Here is a 16984-nt window from a genome sequence, read left to right as displayed (position 1 = left end):
GTGCGGTAGCTCTGAGGCATCTACACAGCGGTGGAGAACGGCACCTCCTCTGCTATCTTTTTAAAATATCAAGGGAGCCAGAATACATGAAGGAAAGAACATGCATGTGTAAATAGTGCACGACCTCTGTACAGATTTTTTAAAAAAAGAACCAACCCAGCCCACATCTATGGTCCCTAACCTGCCCCGTATTGACCTCCTGTGACCCATGCAGAGTGCAGCAAAGGCACCAGATGGCCTAGTCCAAAGTGCTCAGTGGACTCAGGGTGAGTGATTTCCAAGGTTGGCAAATATGCGCCTCTTAAATTTTAAACCATACCCTGAACCTGAAATGAGAGTGAGCGTCTCAGCCTGGGTTAAATAATCCTAACGATGCAGAGACCCAAACTGTGCCTTCCCTATGAGGTCCTTGCATGCACATGTGTCCCCATCACTGCCAGTGCATTGCAGCCCATACAATATGTGGGATGATATACTGTGACTGGCACGGAGAGGGCCTCACACCTAAGTGCAGGTTTCCTGTCGAAATGTCCCTATAATGGGGTACAGCATTCTCAGGGCCCCCACCTGAAGACCAGGTAGAGGAATGAAGGCAGAGGGCCAGAAAGAAACCACGGGTAGGCGTTTGGCGACTGTAGGAAACCATGTGCTTAGGAAGCCCTGTAGCCATGTATCATAAGGATCATAACCATTGTGCAGAACTGCCTCTCGGGACTACTATGGTCATCATCACACAGCATTATGCATTTTTTTTTTCTCACGGGCTAGCTATTATGGCATGATAAGCCCCATCGTTCCATTTAATACTCACAGTTCCAGTAGGAAGGGACAGAGGCACAGACCACCTGACCTTACAATGGTCCAGATCCCAGAACCACATCTGTGCCCCTAGACGGAGCCCTGCCCATTGTGAAGATCAACAAACACACTCTGAATTGAGGAAACAGTTATCATCCCCATTCACCCCTCTCAACTTGGAGTCAACCGTGAAAGTGCCCTTTATAAATCTGCATAAGAGTAGAGGGAGCAGGGTGGGGGTGAGGGTGGGGGTAGGGGTGGGGGGCCCTTGTTTCTTAAGCAGTGCCGCCTTTTGCTCTAGCTTAACTATCTTGTTAAACCAAGGAGTTTTCCTCAAAAGGTTAACTTTGGAGAGTGTGCCTTCGGATGTTATTTCTGAATCATGCATCTTCCCTCCCCTCCTTTCCTGCCGTGAGTGGAATGTACTCTGTGTCATTCCTTAATAAATGGTTTGCTATTAAGGCATCATTATAGTGATGTGGGCTGTTGGGAGAAAGGGGTTACTTCAGTGGCCAGCCCTCTTGATGGCCTCCTTTTCTGTACACATTAGCAGTTGGATAGGGCTGTGGTTATTGAACCTCTGCCATCCACCAGAGACAATCTGCCCAGGGTTACATTGCTGGAAAGAGAGGACCACAGGAAAAAAACCCTATCCAAATTTCCATGCTCCTCTGCCTGGGAGATAGTGGTGCTGAGTTTATGGCTTGTTTGACAGGGGTTGGCGGGAGGCATTGTCAAAAAGAGGCTGCACTTCATGGGACACAGGCACGTTAAAAAAAAAAGCTCTTTGGCACCTTATATGCTTAAAAACAGTGGACAGGAGATAACACTTCTGCTCTTTGAGCAGCCTATGTTCACAGTTGTCTGACCCTCAGATCTGTGTGTCCCCTCCCAACATACACAAAGGGAAAAAAGGGGCTGGGGGGCGGGAGAAAGGCCAGAAATGCCTTCCAGAGGCTATCAGGAGTCAGCACTGAATTTCTAACTCATAAAATAACTATGAAAAATTAAGACATCCTCTTGTTTCTATTGCATGACGGGAAAACACTCCCAGCAAGTTTGGAGCTTGCACTTTGATACTGGGGCTGGAGACCCCAACAATAGCACACAGTTCTACGCTGGAACAATTTTTGTGTTGTTTCACATTCTGTTGGCAAAGGTCCTATAAGAAAGTCCATGTCACTGCCACAAAAGGAGCGAACATGGGAAACTGCTTGTTCTTCTTTCTGTCAAAGGCTCAGTTGTAAGACACACAATGCTATGAAAACGGGCGAATCTGGAATCATCCTTAAAGGAAATTAACTTGGAAAGTAATTTATGGCAAGAAAACCCAACTCCTTTGTTATCTCCCTTTTACTGTAATATGTTTCCTGAATGCTGCCTAAAAGAGAGGGCTTTTAGAAAGAAAAAAAATAAGTATAGTAAAATTAACTCATTTTATCAATTTGTGTTCTCTGCCGGAGTTTCCTGACTGTGGCTATGAAGGGCTGTAAAACTGATGAATTTGCATGGAAAAAGAAACCAGTGTAAGTAATTTGTGTAAGAGGTAACAGGGACATAGACTGCTATAACTCAGACGCCCTGCAGATAGCAGACTGCTGCAGTGTGAGCAGTTATGGGCTAGAAAAATGACCACGCTGCAGTCAGTCTGACTTGAATGGAAATCAATCATAAACGTACTTTCTCTGCAGCTCCTACACCACAGCTCCAATGACTCCTTTGCCAAGCAGATTTCTGGTCTGTAAACCCTGTGCTGATCTCCCCTTTCTAGCCCTGTTTTTAAAGGAATGACCAAGGGCAGGCTGGGAGTAGGGATTTTCACACAGGAACATAAAAGGAAGGCACTGGACTAAAACATGGATTTCCCTCTATGTGAAATGAGCTTGCCTGCTATTAAAAGATTTAAGTGATGCTTTTTTTCTGAAATGTAGTGCTAGGTGCCAAAAAGGCAACAGAATGCTTGTAACCCCACAAAAGGCAGTTGCTAGCATACACAGACCACTTCACTCACACAGCCAGGACTTGTGAACACCAGTCAAGAAATGTGTGTGTGTGTGTGTGTGTGTGTCTGTGTGTGTCCATTGGGGAAGGGGTACGAGGTAAAGGAGAGATATAAGCACAGAAATTTTTACTTATGAAAGGTGTTTCAATTCTACTAAAATAGGCTGAATCCACTGATCCTGTGTTATATTCTACTCTGAATAATGAAAAAGGTTCACTTTAACAGATAACTTCCGTAAGCTTAATTTGTAAGCTACTCAGTCAGTTTTGTGCTTGTTGAAAGAAAGTCTTGAAGCTTCAGGAACTCAAGCGTAATATCTATGGAGGACAAGCTTCTACTGCTTATTTACGTTTTCCTTTTAACACACAGCATAGGTCACTTCACAGACAAATGTGTAACAAGTGTTTACTGAATTGAATTAAAATCTTATGAGCATGCTAATGAAAATAGCAAAGGACTTCTGTCTGTCTATTTTTATTATGTACCAGATAATATACATAAAATATATATGCTATCCTATTGTACCCTTAGGGTATAAATTAGCACTATTCTAATTGTCAAATGGGGAAATGAAGGGTGATGCTTAGTAGAATGTTCCGGAACAGCACAGGAATTTGATGCCAGGTGTTTCTGGGTATCTGCCTAAAAAAATAGGGGAGCCACAGTCCTACTCTCCTTCTCTTTGCTGTCTCATGACTGCTGGGAGATGTGTTTCATGAGATAAGTTACCACCACAAGTAACAAGACTGTTATGTCCTCCCCACTCTTCTCCAGGCCTTCATCATCAGGGGCTGTAGCTAGTGTCGTCCTGGGTGCAGCCTCACACAGTGGCCATGGAGCAGAGGATGAGCTTGACTGATCTCTTGCATTAGTGGCTTCTGCCTTTGGGACTGGAATTGATTTTCTGCATTTTAGAGCACCATCTTGTCTTAGCTTTTGGTTGAAGTCAGACGTGGTACCCGTTTAGTATAAGACACAGCCTCAGCCAGGGATTCAGTCTTCTTGACAGGGAATGGATCTGATGCCATAAAAGGTCTTTTCACTATGATGATCTATATGCCACGGAAGATTTTCTCTACATAAGCTCCTTCCCAGGAGTACACTGGTACCATCTGACCACTAGCTGCATCAACAAGAGTTCCTTCTTAATAACACACTAATTAATTGTCTGGAAAAAAGCAGCAGCAGCAACAAAAGCAATCATTTTCAGCAAGAACTGCTTGATTTTTTCCTCCACTTACTGAGAAATCTTGGGTACTAACTATGTACTCCTACTAGTCACCTCCTGGTTAGAGCAGCTTAGCATCTGATGTGTGCTGTGGCTCTGCTGAGTGCGCAGCCAGTCATCCAGACATGCCTATGGGGCACCACCAACAGCCTTTCCAACCCACGAGGGCAAGCTACAGTCAGATGCTCCAGACCAAATCCCAGTTCTTTTGGGGTCTTTATTGGAGGGTAAAAAGGATTTCTTTCAGGCTTTTTGGAAATCACAAGAAGGCCTTTTAGCCCCTCAGTGGACATTAATATCTGCTCTTAAAGGCAAGACTTATCAGCAAACTAAGATTTACTAAAGAGCATGTTATCAGTAGTGACATCCTAAATTTCTGCTCATCAATAGAAGCATATTTTAAAATACTCTTGAATTATATATTATTTAAAATGCTGATATGGTTAACCCATTCATGGATGGCCACAAAAAATTTGCAGTGTGTCAGTGTCAGACTGAATGCTCTATTATCCCTGAAATACCCATTAGCTACAGGAGACGTTGTAGAAAGGTAGGCATTGGCCAAAGCCATGAAGAATGAAGGTCTACCAGACAGATGAGTGAGAACAGCACTGGTATGTTTGTATCCTGTCACACTTGTTAAACTGAAGTGACCGCTAGAATGGTTATTATAAATCAGTTATTAGGACACAATCCTGAAACTAGTCGCTTTTAATGATACACATGTGAATCTTTTTAAGACAGATTTGCTGATAACGGTCAGCTCTCGGGGCAGCTCAAGAGCATGCAGGAGCTGACCCAGGGCGAAGGCTTAGTTCAGTGATGATCATGGTAATCACCATTGTTGAGCTTCCACTGAGCCACACTGGGCATCCTCCTGTTTCCACTGAGCCACACTGGGCATCCTCCTGTTTCCACTGAGCCACACTGGGCATCCTCCTGTTTCCACTGAGCCAACCAACACTGGGCATCCTCCTGTTTCCACTGAGCCACACTGGGCATCCTCCTGTTTCCACTGAGAGACACTGGGCATCCTCCTGTTTCCACTGAGCCACACTGGGCATCCTCCTGTTTCCACTGAGCCAACACTGGGCATCCTCCTGTTTCCACTGAGCCACAGTGGGCATCCTCCTGTTTCCACTGAGCCAACCTGGGCATCCCCTGTTTCCACTGAGCCACACTGGGCATCCTCCTGTTTCCACTGAGCCACACTGGGCATCCTCCTGTTTCCACTGAGCCAACACTGGGCATCCTCCTGTTTCCACTGAGCCACAGTGGGCATCCTCCTGTTTCCACTGAGCCAACCCTGGGCATCCCCCTGTTTCCACTGAGCCACACTGGGCATCCTCCTGTTTCCACTGAGCCACACTGGGCATCCTCCTGTTTCCACTGAGCCACACTGGGCATCCTCCTGTTTCGCCGCTGCTGTGTTCTTGAGAGGCATTGCCATGTTAGCACTCAGATTTATGCTCAGTATAGAGTCAGGACTTCAAATATTCTGTATTAAATAAATGATTATAATCTAATGAGAGAAACACAGGCAAGGGGCATTACAAACACTGATCAAAGTCCTAGAGCAATTAACTTTCAATTTTTCATGCCTAACATAAATTCTGGACTATCCCGTGGCACCATACAGCCATTCTGAACATGTATGTTAAACACAGAATATATAAGCGGGAGCGAACTAGAAATGATTAGCAATAAATGGAACTACAAAGACCATGGCAATAAATTAGCATGTATATCAAGGTATACCTGTGTTTCTTTTTCCCACAGTTCAGTGTCAATCCTAAGAGTACTCAGAATCTGGTAAGTCTAGCCCAAGCTTCACTTGAGGATAGAGAATGAAGGGTCCAAACCCAGCCATGAGCAGCTCTAACTGGCTCTAACTGGCATGAGCATGTGTAGCAGAGAGTGCAGTACACTCATGCACAGTGCTGCCCGGTGGCATAAGCACGCTCCCATTGTAGTTCTAGGTGTAACCTGCACAGTAGCCCACATGTAATGACCAGGACATTGATCTAAGACAGTGAACACCTGTGTCTCAGGGTAGGGTGGGGCCAGCTATGGACAAAGTAGCCTATGGGTAAGGTCTTCCTCTTTCGGTTGGTGAGGACAGGACAGAAATCAATGTCAGCTACCCATATGTGAGTGTAGTTCCAAAGAAATGGTAGAAAATCTTAGCATGGCTGGTCCACCTAATTTACTTCCTGCTTTCCTATCCAAACCCTAACCCCAAATGAGTCAAGGAAAAAAAAAAAAAAAAAAAAAAAAGCTCTGCGTGACAAAGCATTCTTTGAAAATAATTCAATTTCAACATTTATTTTAAAATTGCATTGAATCATACCAGAGGAAATCTGCTAAGCTAACCCAGACAGACTTACTTTTTTTTCCCCCCTTCCTAAGAGTGTGGCAACACTTATTATTTTCTCTGTGTATGGGGGCTTGATTAAAATACTAGAAAATAAAGCATCTGCAATGGTGTAATACATTTAGAATAAAGTGGCTTAGCCTTGAAAACAGTTTAAGGGACTGACCAGAATTTCTACTGTGTAACGTTATTTAACAGATTTTTCTTTAAAAGCTGTGTTCTGGACATAGACATGATATTTTAAAAGGCCGTCCAACCTATTGTCTCCTACATACCACCCCTCTTCCTTCCAGAAAAGGTGGTTCTGGCTTCTAGGCATAAGATGTGTGATGTTCATTTTAAAATTACTAGGAGAGCCTGCTATTGACCATCTAATTATGCCGAGTTCCATTTATAAACATAGCTAACCACTAAGTTTATGGAGACTTTTGTGCAGCTTTAATAGGGTATTGATCGAGAGCATAGTTTGAGTGGCCTGCCATTGAATTGTGTAATGCCAAACACAGGCAAGGTCATAGTGACGGCTCAGGCTGGGGCTGCAGGCTGGTTTTTTTTTTTTTTTTTTATCATGATCTTTTTGTTTCTTCCTTTAATGCTGAAGCCCAAATGGTTTGTTCCAAATGAAGACCTTGCTTAAGAATATAAATTATATATATTTTCTGTGCCATGGTCATTGTTACAGTGTGTGTTAACGGCAAAGAGAGCCAACAGGGTGCCTGCTCAAACAAGGAACTTTCTAAGTTATCCTGCGTTGGTCCTGTGGCTATTTAAGTGGTAAGCCCCAAAGGATGGGGTACCAGGGACTCTTCATCAGTTTTTCCACATAAGGACAATCTGTATTTTAAAGTTTGAGCTTATTCCTACCGAAGTCTCATTTTCTTACTGTGCCTCTCTAGCTGAGTTAATTCTGGTTCAGAAATTCTGCACAACAGGCTAAGACTCAGGTCAACGGTTCTTACATAACTGCTGGCCTGAAACGCTGTGTTCATGGGTATGGGCGTCGGACTTGCAAAAGAAATTATAAACAAACTGTTATCAGAACTCCGTGGTGATTCCTGTGTGAGAATATCCACAGTGCACATTCCCAAGGCAGGAAACAGCCGCTAGGGTGCCACCTCATGCCAGGCTAAGGCACAGGCCTGCCCATTCACTGCCAGTCTCCATTGACAACCAACCTGGGAAGCCCCGAAGTCCACTGGGCAGCCAGGCTTTGTGGCAGAGCCAGGGCAATTCATCCGCCGGACTTTAATAGATTCTGCAGCCATGCAGGGGGAACCAGAGCACAGGCTGAGCAGCTGAGAGTGGTTTTCACACCCAAAGACTCTGAGGCCAGCCACAGTGTACTGAGAATCCTGGCTTTGCAGAATTCCAGGGCTGTGAAGTCATCCCGAGCCACGAAGTTTACTTAACCCTTGCAGCCAGTTTGGGTGTGCAAACCATGCTGGCAATCGAAGCTGCCAGACCAGAGGCACAATGCTCCGAGGCACAATGCTCCGTGTGTGTGCGTGCGTGTGTGTGTGTGTGTGTGTGTGTGTGTGTGTGTGTATGCGTGTGCGCGTGCGTGTGTGTGTGTGTGTGTGTGTGTGTGTGTATGTGTGTGTGTGTGTGTGTGTGCGTGTTTACTCTTTCCCACTGAGGCCTTTAAGGCTTCAGAGTCACTTTAGCAACTTCAAGGGAAGCAGTCAGCACTTTAGAAGGAAGGTGAGCTGAGCCTTAGTGGAGTTCGGGGCAGAACTTTTTGAGTTCACACCAGGAGGGACATTTGGCAGCCTCTGAGCAGAGCTCGCATACTTTGAGGAAACTCTGGCACAAAATAAACAAGAGTGGGCTTGACAGAGAGCCCTTGAAGGGGGCAGAGACATTCAGCAGCTAGCAGAAAGGGCTCTCCAGGGCAGCTCCTGGGAGGGGCCTATCTGAAAATGCCTGCGGAGGGCTTTGTGTAATAAAGCACCATCTCAACAGATGGCTCCTGTCTCCTCCTTCATGGGAGTATGCTAAAACAACCTCAGTGACTCGGAACCACAGTCGCTCCTGGGAGCCTTCCCCCCTCCCTGTACTGAGTTCTTCTTTTTCTCTGGCCCAGCATGCAGTGGTCTGTGTTTTCTCCCTCTCGTGGAACAAGGTAATAAATAACTAGAAGTGCTTTCAGATTGCCCTGCCACGTGTGGAGAAGGGCAACAGAGTGAATCTGTACTTCCGGCTACAGTACTTCCTTTGCTACAGGTCACAGACATTAGGCAAAAATGAGAGGGTGTGGGCAGCAGGCAGGGGCAGGAGGCCAGGGGCAGGAGGCAAGGACAGGAGGGCAGGGGCAGGAGGCAGGGACAGGAGGCAGGGACAGGAGGCCAGGGGCAGGAGGCAGGAGCAGGAGGGCAGGGCAGGAGGCCAGAGGCAGGAGGCAGGAGCAGGAGGGCAGGGGCAGGAGGGCAGGGGCAGGAGGCCAGGGGCAGGAGGCAGGGACAGGAGGCAGTGACAGGAGGCCAGGGGCAGGAGGCAGGAGCAGGAGGGCAGGGGCAGGAGGCCAGAGGCAGGAGGAAGGAGCAGGAGGGCAGGGGCAAGGGCAGGAGGAGGCAGGGGCAGGAGGTAAGGGTGGGGGAGGCAGGGGCAGGGAGCTTGTGGGTTCCTGGAGCTCCTGGGGCACAGTTGGAGTCTGGAGGCCAGCAGCTCCTTGCATCTGATCTAGGCATTTATTGCCAAGCGGCCTGGCTGCCTAGTCTAGCTCTCACCTAGGAACTTGTGAGGTTTGGTTTCTCCACCATTGCCACCTTGAAGGTGGCACTATCACAAAGGACAAAATCAGCATAGTTATTTCAGTGATGCTCCATTTACAGGTGCTGGAATGGCCTTCCCCCCTCTGTTACAGCTCAAGCCCCAGGGGAATTCTGGGGGAAGTAAATATTTTCACTACCACATTTAGAAGGGTAGCACTAAACATCTGGAAAGGGGAACCCCTCAAGGCAAGGGTATTGTTTCTGAGTAACATGAAGTGTCAACACTGTGTGTGGTCACAACTAGCTGTGACTGTGCTGAGGTCAGGCTGGGATACCAAGGAATAAATTCAGAGAGAATAAGGAGGTCTGACATTAGGGCCAGTAAGATACCCACCTGAGAGGCAGAACAAGAGAGATCCAAGTGTGTGTGTGTGTGTGTGTGTGTGTGTGTGTGTGTGTGTTATGAGAAGGCAGAGCACAGTGCTTTCATGACAGTGAGATGACCCTGCACGATACATAACAGTGATATGTGCTATTAGACATCTAAGTGGAAGGACAAAATCACAATAGGAAAACAATGCAAAGAACAGGCTTTAACTAATAATTGCGTGTAAATAGTGGCTCACCAATAGTAAGGATTGTGGACTATTACCCACAACCGCTAATATCAGGGGGCATGGTTAGTGATGTGCATAAGAGAATCGGTGCTTTGCTCACTGAAAATTATAAACCTGAAGAACTGTTATAATATATGCCACCCCCCTTCTGGGACTGGTGATGTAGTTAATTGGTACAAGATTTATCTAGCATGTTGAGACCTGGGATTGATATACAGAATTAACAATATAATGTTTACTGATTGAGCAAAGTTGCACTGAAAACGAATCTAGGAAAAATACAATTATGTATTTTACTAGTTCTATTTAGCATTTTATCATTCCTTTACAAATATATTAGTTAAACTAAAGATATATCACCCCATTGAGGAATGATTAATCAATCAAATCCCAGAATCCTTTGGTCTATTTTTTTCTATGCTAGAGCTATAGGAGCAATCACAGCCAAGGCCTGCAGGAGCAAGAGGTTCTGTCTTCATGTACTGCATCATCCTTCATCTGTGAGAAAGGGCACTGGACCAGCCACAGGAGAACCAAGAGAATCAATGTCCACACACCGAGCACACTGTACAAGATGCGTACTTGGTAAATTCTCGCTCACACCATTTTCCACATTCAAATTGAACATGCGGGGCTAATGCCATGGGTCTCAGTAACACATTGCCAGTTATCTTATTTCTATTTCAAGGATGCAGGATGCTCCTCAGCCTCATTTATCTGCAGGAAATTCCCCTGTAGCCCTAAATCAGAGGGTGAGCTCTCACAGGAAGAGGAGGGGCAACACAGTTCTGTGAGGGAACGCCCCTCGGCCAAGGAACTGCCTCCGTCAGACTGCCCTGCGGGCCTGTCTATTGGGCATTTTATTGATAAAAGATTGATGTGAGTGGGCCAAGCACATGGTGAGAGGCATCACTCCTGGGCAAGTATTGCTGGATTGTCTAGGAAAGCAGGCTGAGCAATCCAGTGAGCAGCATGCATTCCTCTGTGGTCTCTGTTTCAGCTCCTGTCTCTGGCTTCCTGCTTTGGCTCCCTTTCGTGACGGACTGTCACCTATAAGCAGACAGACCCTTCCCTCTCTCAAGTTGTTGTTGGTCCATGTTTTACCACAGGCATAGAAGCTAGTTAGGGCATAGCTGTTTGAGAAGAATGTTCAGGTGGAGGGACAGAACTTAGGAATCCCTATAGCAGTAGCCAGGGCAGCTGATAAAATAAACCTTGACAAACCCAGATTAAAGATCTAGAAGAAGAGAGGGTCTCTGGCACACAGTGGGCCAGTTTGGCCTGAAGCCACTGATTAGCCGATGCAGCCCAGTCCTGTTCTTGCCAGACAGTTGCAGTCAGCACAAGGCTATGGGTGAGTGAGTCCTGCAGCGATGAGACAGCAGTGTACAGACTGGAAAGCACTGAGAAGCTGAAGGGTGCTCACAGTGCAAGCCTTGCCTAACCAGCCCCCTCCACAGGCACAAGAGGCAGTCCAAGACACTCCACGGTCTTAGCCCTGTAGGCAGCATATGCCTCTGGCAGTCTTGAAGGAACACGTAGAATTCACTCAGAAATCGCGCTGCCTTAGACCAAGTGGAGGTCTAATCAATCTTGGATATAAGACCTGAAAAGAGGATCAGGGAAGGAAGGAAGGGCGGGCTGCCAGGGATGGCTCTGAGCTGTCTGGCCTCTTACAACCCCTAGACCTTGGAACTCTGCTGGTAAGGAAGACTAATGCAAGCATTTGAGCAGCCAAGGCAGAATGAAACAGAGCAGAGCTCTAATTTTAGAGTATAAAGGATTTTTTTTTTAAATCAAGGCTACGCTTGAATCTCAATAAAGCCTCAATAAATGTACTTCCCTCTAACGCTGATGTGACTGATACACTCTGATACACACATACTCTCTATATGCTATTATTAGTCAGGTTATCAGAAAAATACAGAATATTGACCACCTTCAATGTATATACATTGTTATCTGTCTGTGGCCAGTAAATAGCTGATCAACCGTGTGCACTAGCTAGGGAGGTACATGTCTTTCTGCTCAGCAAAGTTGTCCGGTTCCCCCTCAGGTGGCACTTTGGACACACTTCACAACACAGCCTATGGTCTCCACTGCAGGACATCATGACTGGCTACTCCTGTGGCCTCCATGTGAGGACTCCACCACTATTACTCAGGAGCACCTCACCATCAATGGCAGCCTTCCTGACTGCCATAATCTGCCTGGTCTTGAGCAGAGGATTTTCTCTAACTCCCCTGAGTTGGTCTGAGAGTATAGACCGTGCAGCTCAGACTACAGTTAAGCCGCATGAAGGCTTAGACTTAGGATCAATGGCCTGAACTCAGGACAAATGCTCCTTCGGCCAGCTTAGAGCTTGCTGCAAGGATCCAGCAGCAATAGTGCGCCCTCCTCCAAGGACTAGCACGGTGCTTGGAAACAGTAAACATTCAAGGACCCCTAGATTTTCCTCCAGTCTCACATAGAATCTAGGCTCAGCGTTTCAGGCTGGCTTGACTTTCCTGGCATCTCACAGCTGACTGGTTTACTTGGGGGCACCCTTGCAAGTCTGTAACACAAGACACCAGGGCTGCGAACTACATTTCATCCCATGAAGGGCTTGACGTCACTTGAAATATAAATTTACCTGCCTTTACTATGTTAAATCAGGCTGAGGATAAAAAAAAAAGTAAAATTTGAATATTTGATGCTTAATTTGACGTTTGAATTGAGACAAAGAGCAGGTGGTCAGTGTGGGAGCGCTTTTAAGACAGAGGTATTCTGGTGGGAGGGGGACTGTGTGTGTGAGGTGGGGGAGAAGAGACAGAGAGACATAGCCGGGCAGGCTCCCATGCTTCTAGAACTGTTTGGGTTACGCCACAACAAACACACAATCAATGGGCCTTTGATCAACAGAACTGGGTGGTGGCACAAGCTTTTCTGTCACTGCTGTAGTTGTTATTGACAAGCTGGTAATGACCATGCTGTAATGTGTCACTCACACTGAGAGCATTAGCACTGCTTAAAGGTCAAAAACAAATTCTGTTAAATGCGGAATTCCTTAGGAGTCAGAGGGAAGATTCAAGATCTTTTAAATCCAAGTTCACACTGTACCCCAGGACTATGCGAGACATTAGTATTGATCCTTACCGTAATGCCTCATATTAAAATACTCACTCCTAGATTGAAAAACACTGGCTTTCCAAGAGCTAGCTGGTATTGTTGAGAACAGAAAGGGGTGACCTGAAAATGTTAATGCCTATGAGAGGAAACACAAACTGGAGGCGAATTTGGACCAAATCAGAGCAAAAGTGTACTCACTCTGTGACACTCTTACTAGCTCGGTCACACTGAAAACACCTGACGTGACAAAACTGTCCTGGAAGCCCAAATGTCCTGTGGAAACAAAAACAGAAGAAAACCAAGCGTCATAAACAGCGAACACTGCACAGCACAAGTGTAAACCTCATTGCGATATGACTAAGCATGCGGGGCCTACATGCTCACTCATCTGCTCCCTCTGGGCTCCCGTGGGAGGGCATAGTCATCTGGTAACAGACACGGCTTCTGAGTTGAGTCTGGAGCTTGTGGAGAAGTTTTGATGCAACAGCTGGGTGAGTTTTTTGAGATGGTTAAAAAAAAATTCAACAGGAAATCTGAAACAAAAGATAACTAAAAATAAAGGAAGGAAGGAAGGAAGGAAGAAGAAAGAATGAAAAGAAAAGGAAAGAAAAATAAATAAATAAATAAATAAAGAAAGAAAGAAAGAAAGAAAGAAAGAAAAGAGGTGACCCTGAAACCTTAGCAATGCCAGCCCAGCATCCCTGGGATTCAAGCAGGTCAGCAAAGCTCCATAATGGTTTAAAAAATTCACTACAGAAATGCCTGATCAGATTTAGTTGTCTGTTCATTTCAATCTAATGAAGTTTAAAGATATTCCTTTTTTTTTTTCTAGAGATCATACAGAGGAAATGCTGAAAAAGCCTGACAAGAAATACAAATTCAGTCTTTGAAATGTGGAAACAAAATTATTTTGTATACAAACAAAAATTCATATTTGTTTAGAGAAAGTGTTTTTTGTGTTGGTTGATTTTTTAAAATGAAATATATAAATGGTTCAAAATTGTTACATCTTTGAATTTTGTGTTTGTCCCATTCTAGCTGAATATAATTAATTTTTTCCTAAAATATCTGATTCTTGCCTCTATCTGCAAACTCTGTACAACTTCATGGTGTGTTCAGGAACCTTCAGCTTACAATGGCAAGCAGTGACAGGCTAAGACAGGCACTTTCCATTTTTTCACCTACAGTTTGGATTTCATGTGTCTTACCAGGTGTATTCTACTTGAGAGATTTGCCTGTGAAGCCAGCTTAACTTGTACTTGCTTTATAGTGAGTGTGATGCACAGGAGCAAGTGTTAGCTGAAGAGAGTTAAAATAAATAAATAAATAAATAAATAAATGACTGTTCTTTGCAATAACATGCATACTTTTAAGAAATTCAGAAAACGTAATAATCTGAATGCACAACAACCCATAAGTAAGATGTGCACACTTCATAAAATCCAGATTTCACTCATCACTGAGGGAAGAAAAGTGATGTACACCAGAGAGCTCACCGGCTGTCACACACGCAGGTGGACAGAAGCAGCCATGTTTCAGAGGCTCATTAGTGCATCGATGAGTTCTTCTTTCGATTACAACAGAGTTTTGAATTAGGGAGTTTTTTAAAAACTGAGTTTTAAATTGTTCAGTTAACTCCGACATAACATACAATATCTATGGTACTAAAAGCACTTCTAAATTTTAGGATATATAGAAGCCATAACCTGCTATTTAAAGTGAAATGGTAAGAGTTCACCTTAAACGTTCTTAAGGATTTTCACTTATCAAAGCAGCCCACAGTCGGGTGTAACTTATACTTAGGGGCTCTTATTTGGTAAGTACTGGAAGAACTGCCTCTTGGGTTAAGAGAACTGAAAAGCAAAAAGTTTAACAAATAAATTAAAAAAATTCTCTGAAAGAGGTCTTGTCACAACAGATCATAACATTTCTTTTTTACTGGGCACCATTAAGATCACATTTATCTCACAGACCATAACAAAGGAAATCCAGCTATCATGTAAACGATGTGGACTCAGCCCACACAACGTCCAGGAAATCACGGTGGAATAGGAAGTGCAGGGTTCTTTTCCCCTCATCTCCCTTTGTCCCATAAGTTATAGCTTGACAGTTGCTTTAATATCAGACCCCAAAAACCTGTATTTTAAGAAACTACTAATAGGAATTTCAGAATGGAGTAAATATAAACCCAGAGCTCTTAATCTGCCATCCCAAAGTAAGTCTATTTTGAAGATTAGTTTGAGTTTGAGGCAAGGATTTGCGGGGAGTGTGACTTCTGTTTTCACTCACCGAGCAAACAAATTTGTGGAAACTGGGTCCATGTTTAATTTGTTCACCCCTGGGACCTCTCAGTTTCAAAGTAGCTAGTGAGTATTTGTGAATAAAGTGTTAAGTGACTCTTTAAACCAATAATACTCAAATCTTTTCCTTTTGCTAAGGTCTCTCCTGGGTTGCAAACATCTACTCCTCACAGGTAGTCTCAGATCCAATACATCCAAAGTGTTTATCTTCCTGTGTTTTGATATCTTCCTCACTGTGGCATATACAATTGTCTAATGCCATGCGCCCACACAGATACGCAGTCTTCGCCGTTCCACTATGCGCGGTTTCACTTTTCCCACCATTGAGGCTGAGGGCGTTGGAATATCTCAGCGCCATGTTGGGGAGTCTCCATATCATCTGCTCTCTACTGTTCGTTTATTCATTTTGGCATCTTCAAGACTCTATTCTCCAATCTGAAGCCAGAACCTTCTTACCGGTCGGCAGATCTGACCGTTCACTCACTCTCTTAACAAATATCTACCAAGCAGCAACCATGTGCTGTGCTACATCTATGGCCCCTGATTTCTGAGAGTCTGCAGTTCAGCCACAGGGACAGCTAAAGCCATATAAAAACATGTTATTATAAGTTAAGTAGAAACAGTCTAAATTACGGGATGATGAGCTCTTTGTCAAATGTGCAAAGGCTCTGGGGTGGGACAGTAGCAAGTACAGAAGTGGCTGAGACAAAGCCAGTGTATTCGAGGTACACTGGCCTGTTGAGAAAGCTTGCAAGAGCCCTGCAGGAGTAGCCCCAGCTCCTCCTTATGCTCTTGCTACTCCCTTCCTGTCCTTCAGGACTAAGCTCTCTTGACACCTCTATCAACCATCTGTCCCAGCTGACCTCACTTCTGGAAGAACTTCTTTCTCTGTCTTCGGCACTGACCAGATGGGCTGTGTGTGGCTCTAAGACATTAGCCTGTACATACAACGGTGGGCCCCCCTTTCTCATATTGAGTGTGCCCCTTTTGAGCTGGCAGAGACTATTCTGTGTCACTGTTGCTCCAGCTCAACAGAAGATACCAGGCAAGCAGGAAGTACTTAAGTAATCAGAAATCAAACTGGACTCATTTTTTTTTTTTTAAATATAAAGTCACAAAATTTGTTTGTTTCTCACATGTTTTGTAATAAGGTTGAAATAAACCAAGCCCTGGAAAAATGAAACCATCCAAATAAAACCAGCTCATGCACATCTATTCCTTCCCAACTGAACAGGACCATGACAGGAAAAACAACCCACTTCCATGTAGCTTTTTCTGGAGAGGAAACCATTGGTCTGGGAGACAACACAAGTGGAGTCAGAAGGTGAACTTCTTCAATGAACATTGACACCTGCCCCAAGAAATCTAGTTCCGGACTTAAACTAAGACCATAGTGACTAAGGAAATAACGTGAAAATAACGTCACCCTTCTTTCAGCAGCCTATCATCTCAGGGTGAAACAAAATTTGAGTGAGTGCGCGTGAATGAATGTATAAAACCCAGAAATGTGAAAATGAAGCGTATTTCACACGCTCTCGAGGTAGCATCTCTTCACAGTATAACGGAATCATCGGATTTTATGTTTAATTTGTCCCAGACAGACAGAAGGGGTATGTAAATGCTCAGTATTTAACGTCCGGGGGCTACTGTTGCTTCTCTCCTAGTTATGTAGACATGCACTGGTGAACTCTGTCAGGCGACAGCAGTAAGACAGGAAACCTAAGAAATGATGGCAGACGTGAGATGGTGGACATAGTTACTAAGCAACCCAGGCAGATTAAGCTTTCATTCTCATACGCACTGAGTCATAAAAATCACCTCGCATGGAAATCATATTGACGGGGTT

The 16984-nt window shown here is 44.7% G+C and overlaps 1 protein-coding gene across 4 annotated transcripts in view; it reads right to left on the bottom strand.

Annotated features, from left to right (window-relative positions):
• The window catches only part of Nfia (nuclear factor I A), a 345321-nt gene that overhangs the window by 103629 nt on the left and 224708 nt on the right, over positions 1-16984 (bottom strand). For all 4 annotated transcript variants that reach the window (XM_051164475.1, XM_051164468.1, XM_051164463.1 and 1 more), the window contains exon 4: positions 13037-13111. In XM_051164475.1, coding sequence (XP_051020432.1) covers positions 13037-13111 — 75 coding nt within the window. The remainder of the gene's footprint in view (positions 1-13036; positions 13112-16984) is intronic.

Source organism: Acomys russatus, chromosome 2 (assembly GCF_903995435.1).
Source record: "Acomys russatus chromosome 2, mAcoRus1.1, whole genome shotgun sequence".
NCBI lineage: Eukaryota > Metazoa > Chordata > Mammalia > Rodentia > Muridae > Acomys > Acomys russatus.
Note: the sequence above shows the minus strand (reverse complement) of the source record. Positions and strands in the feature narration are given on the sequence as shown.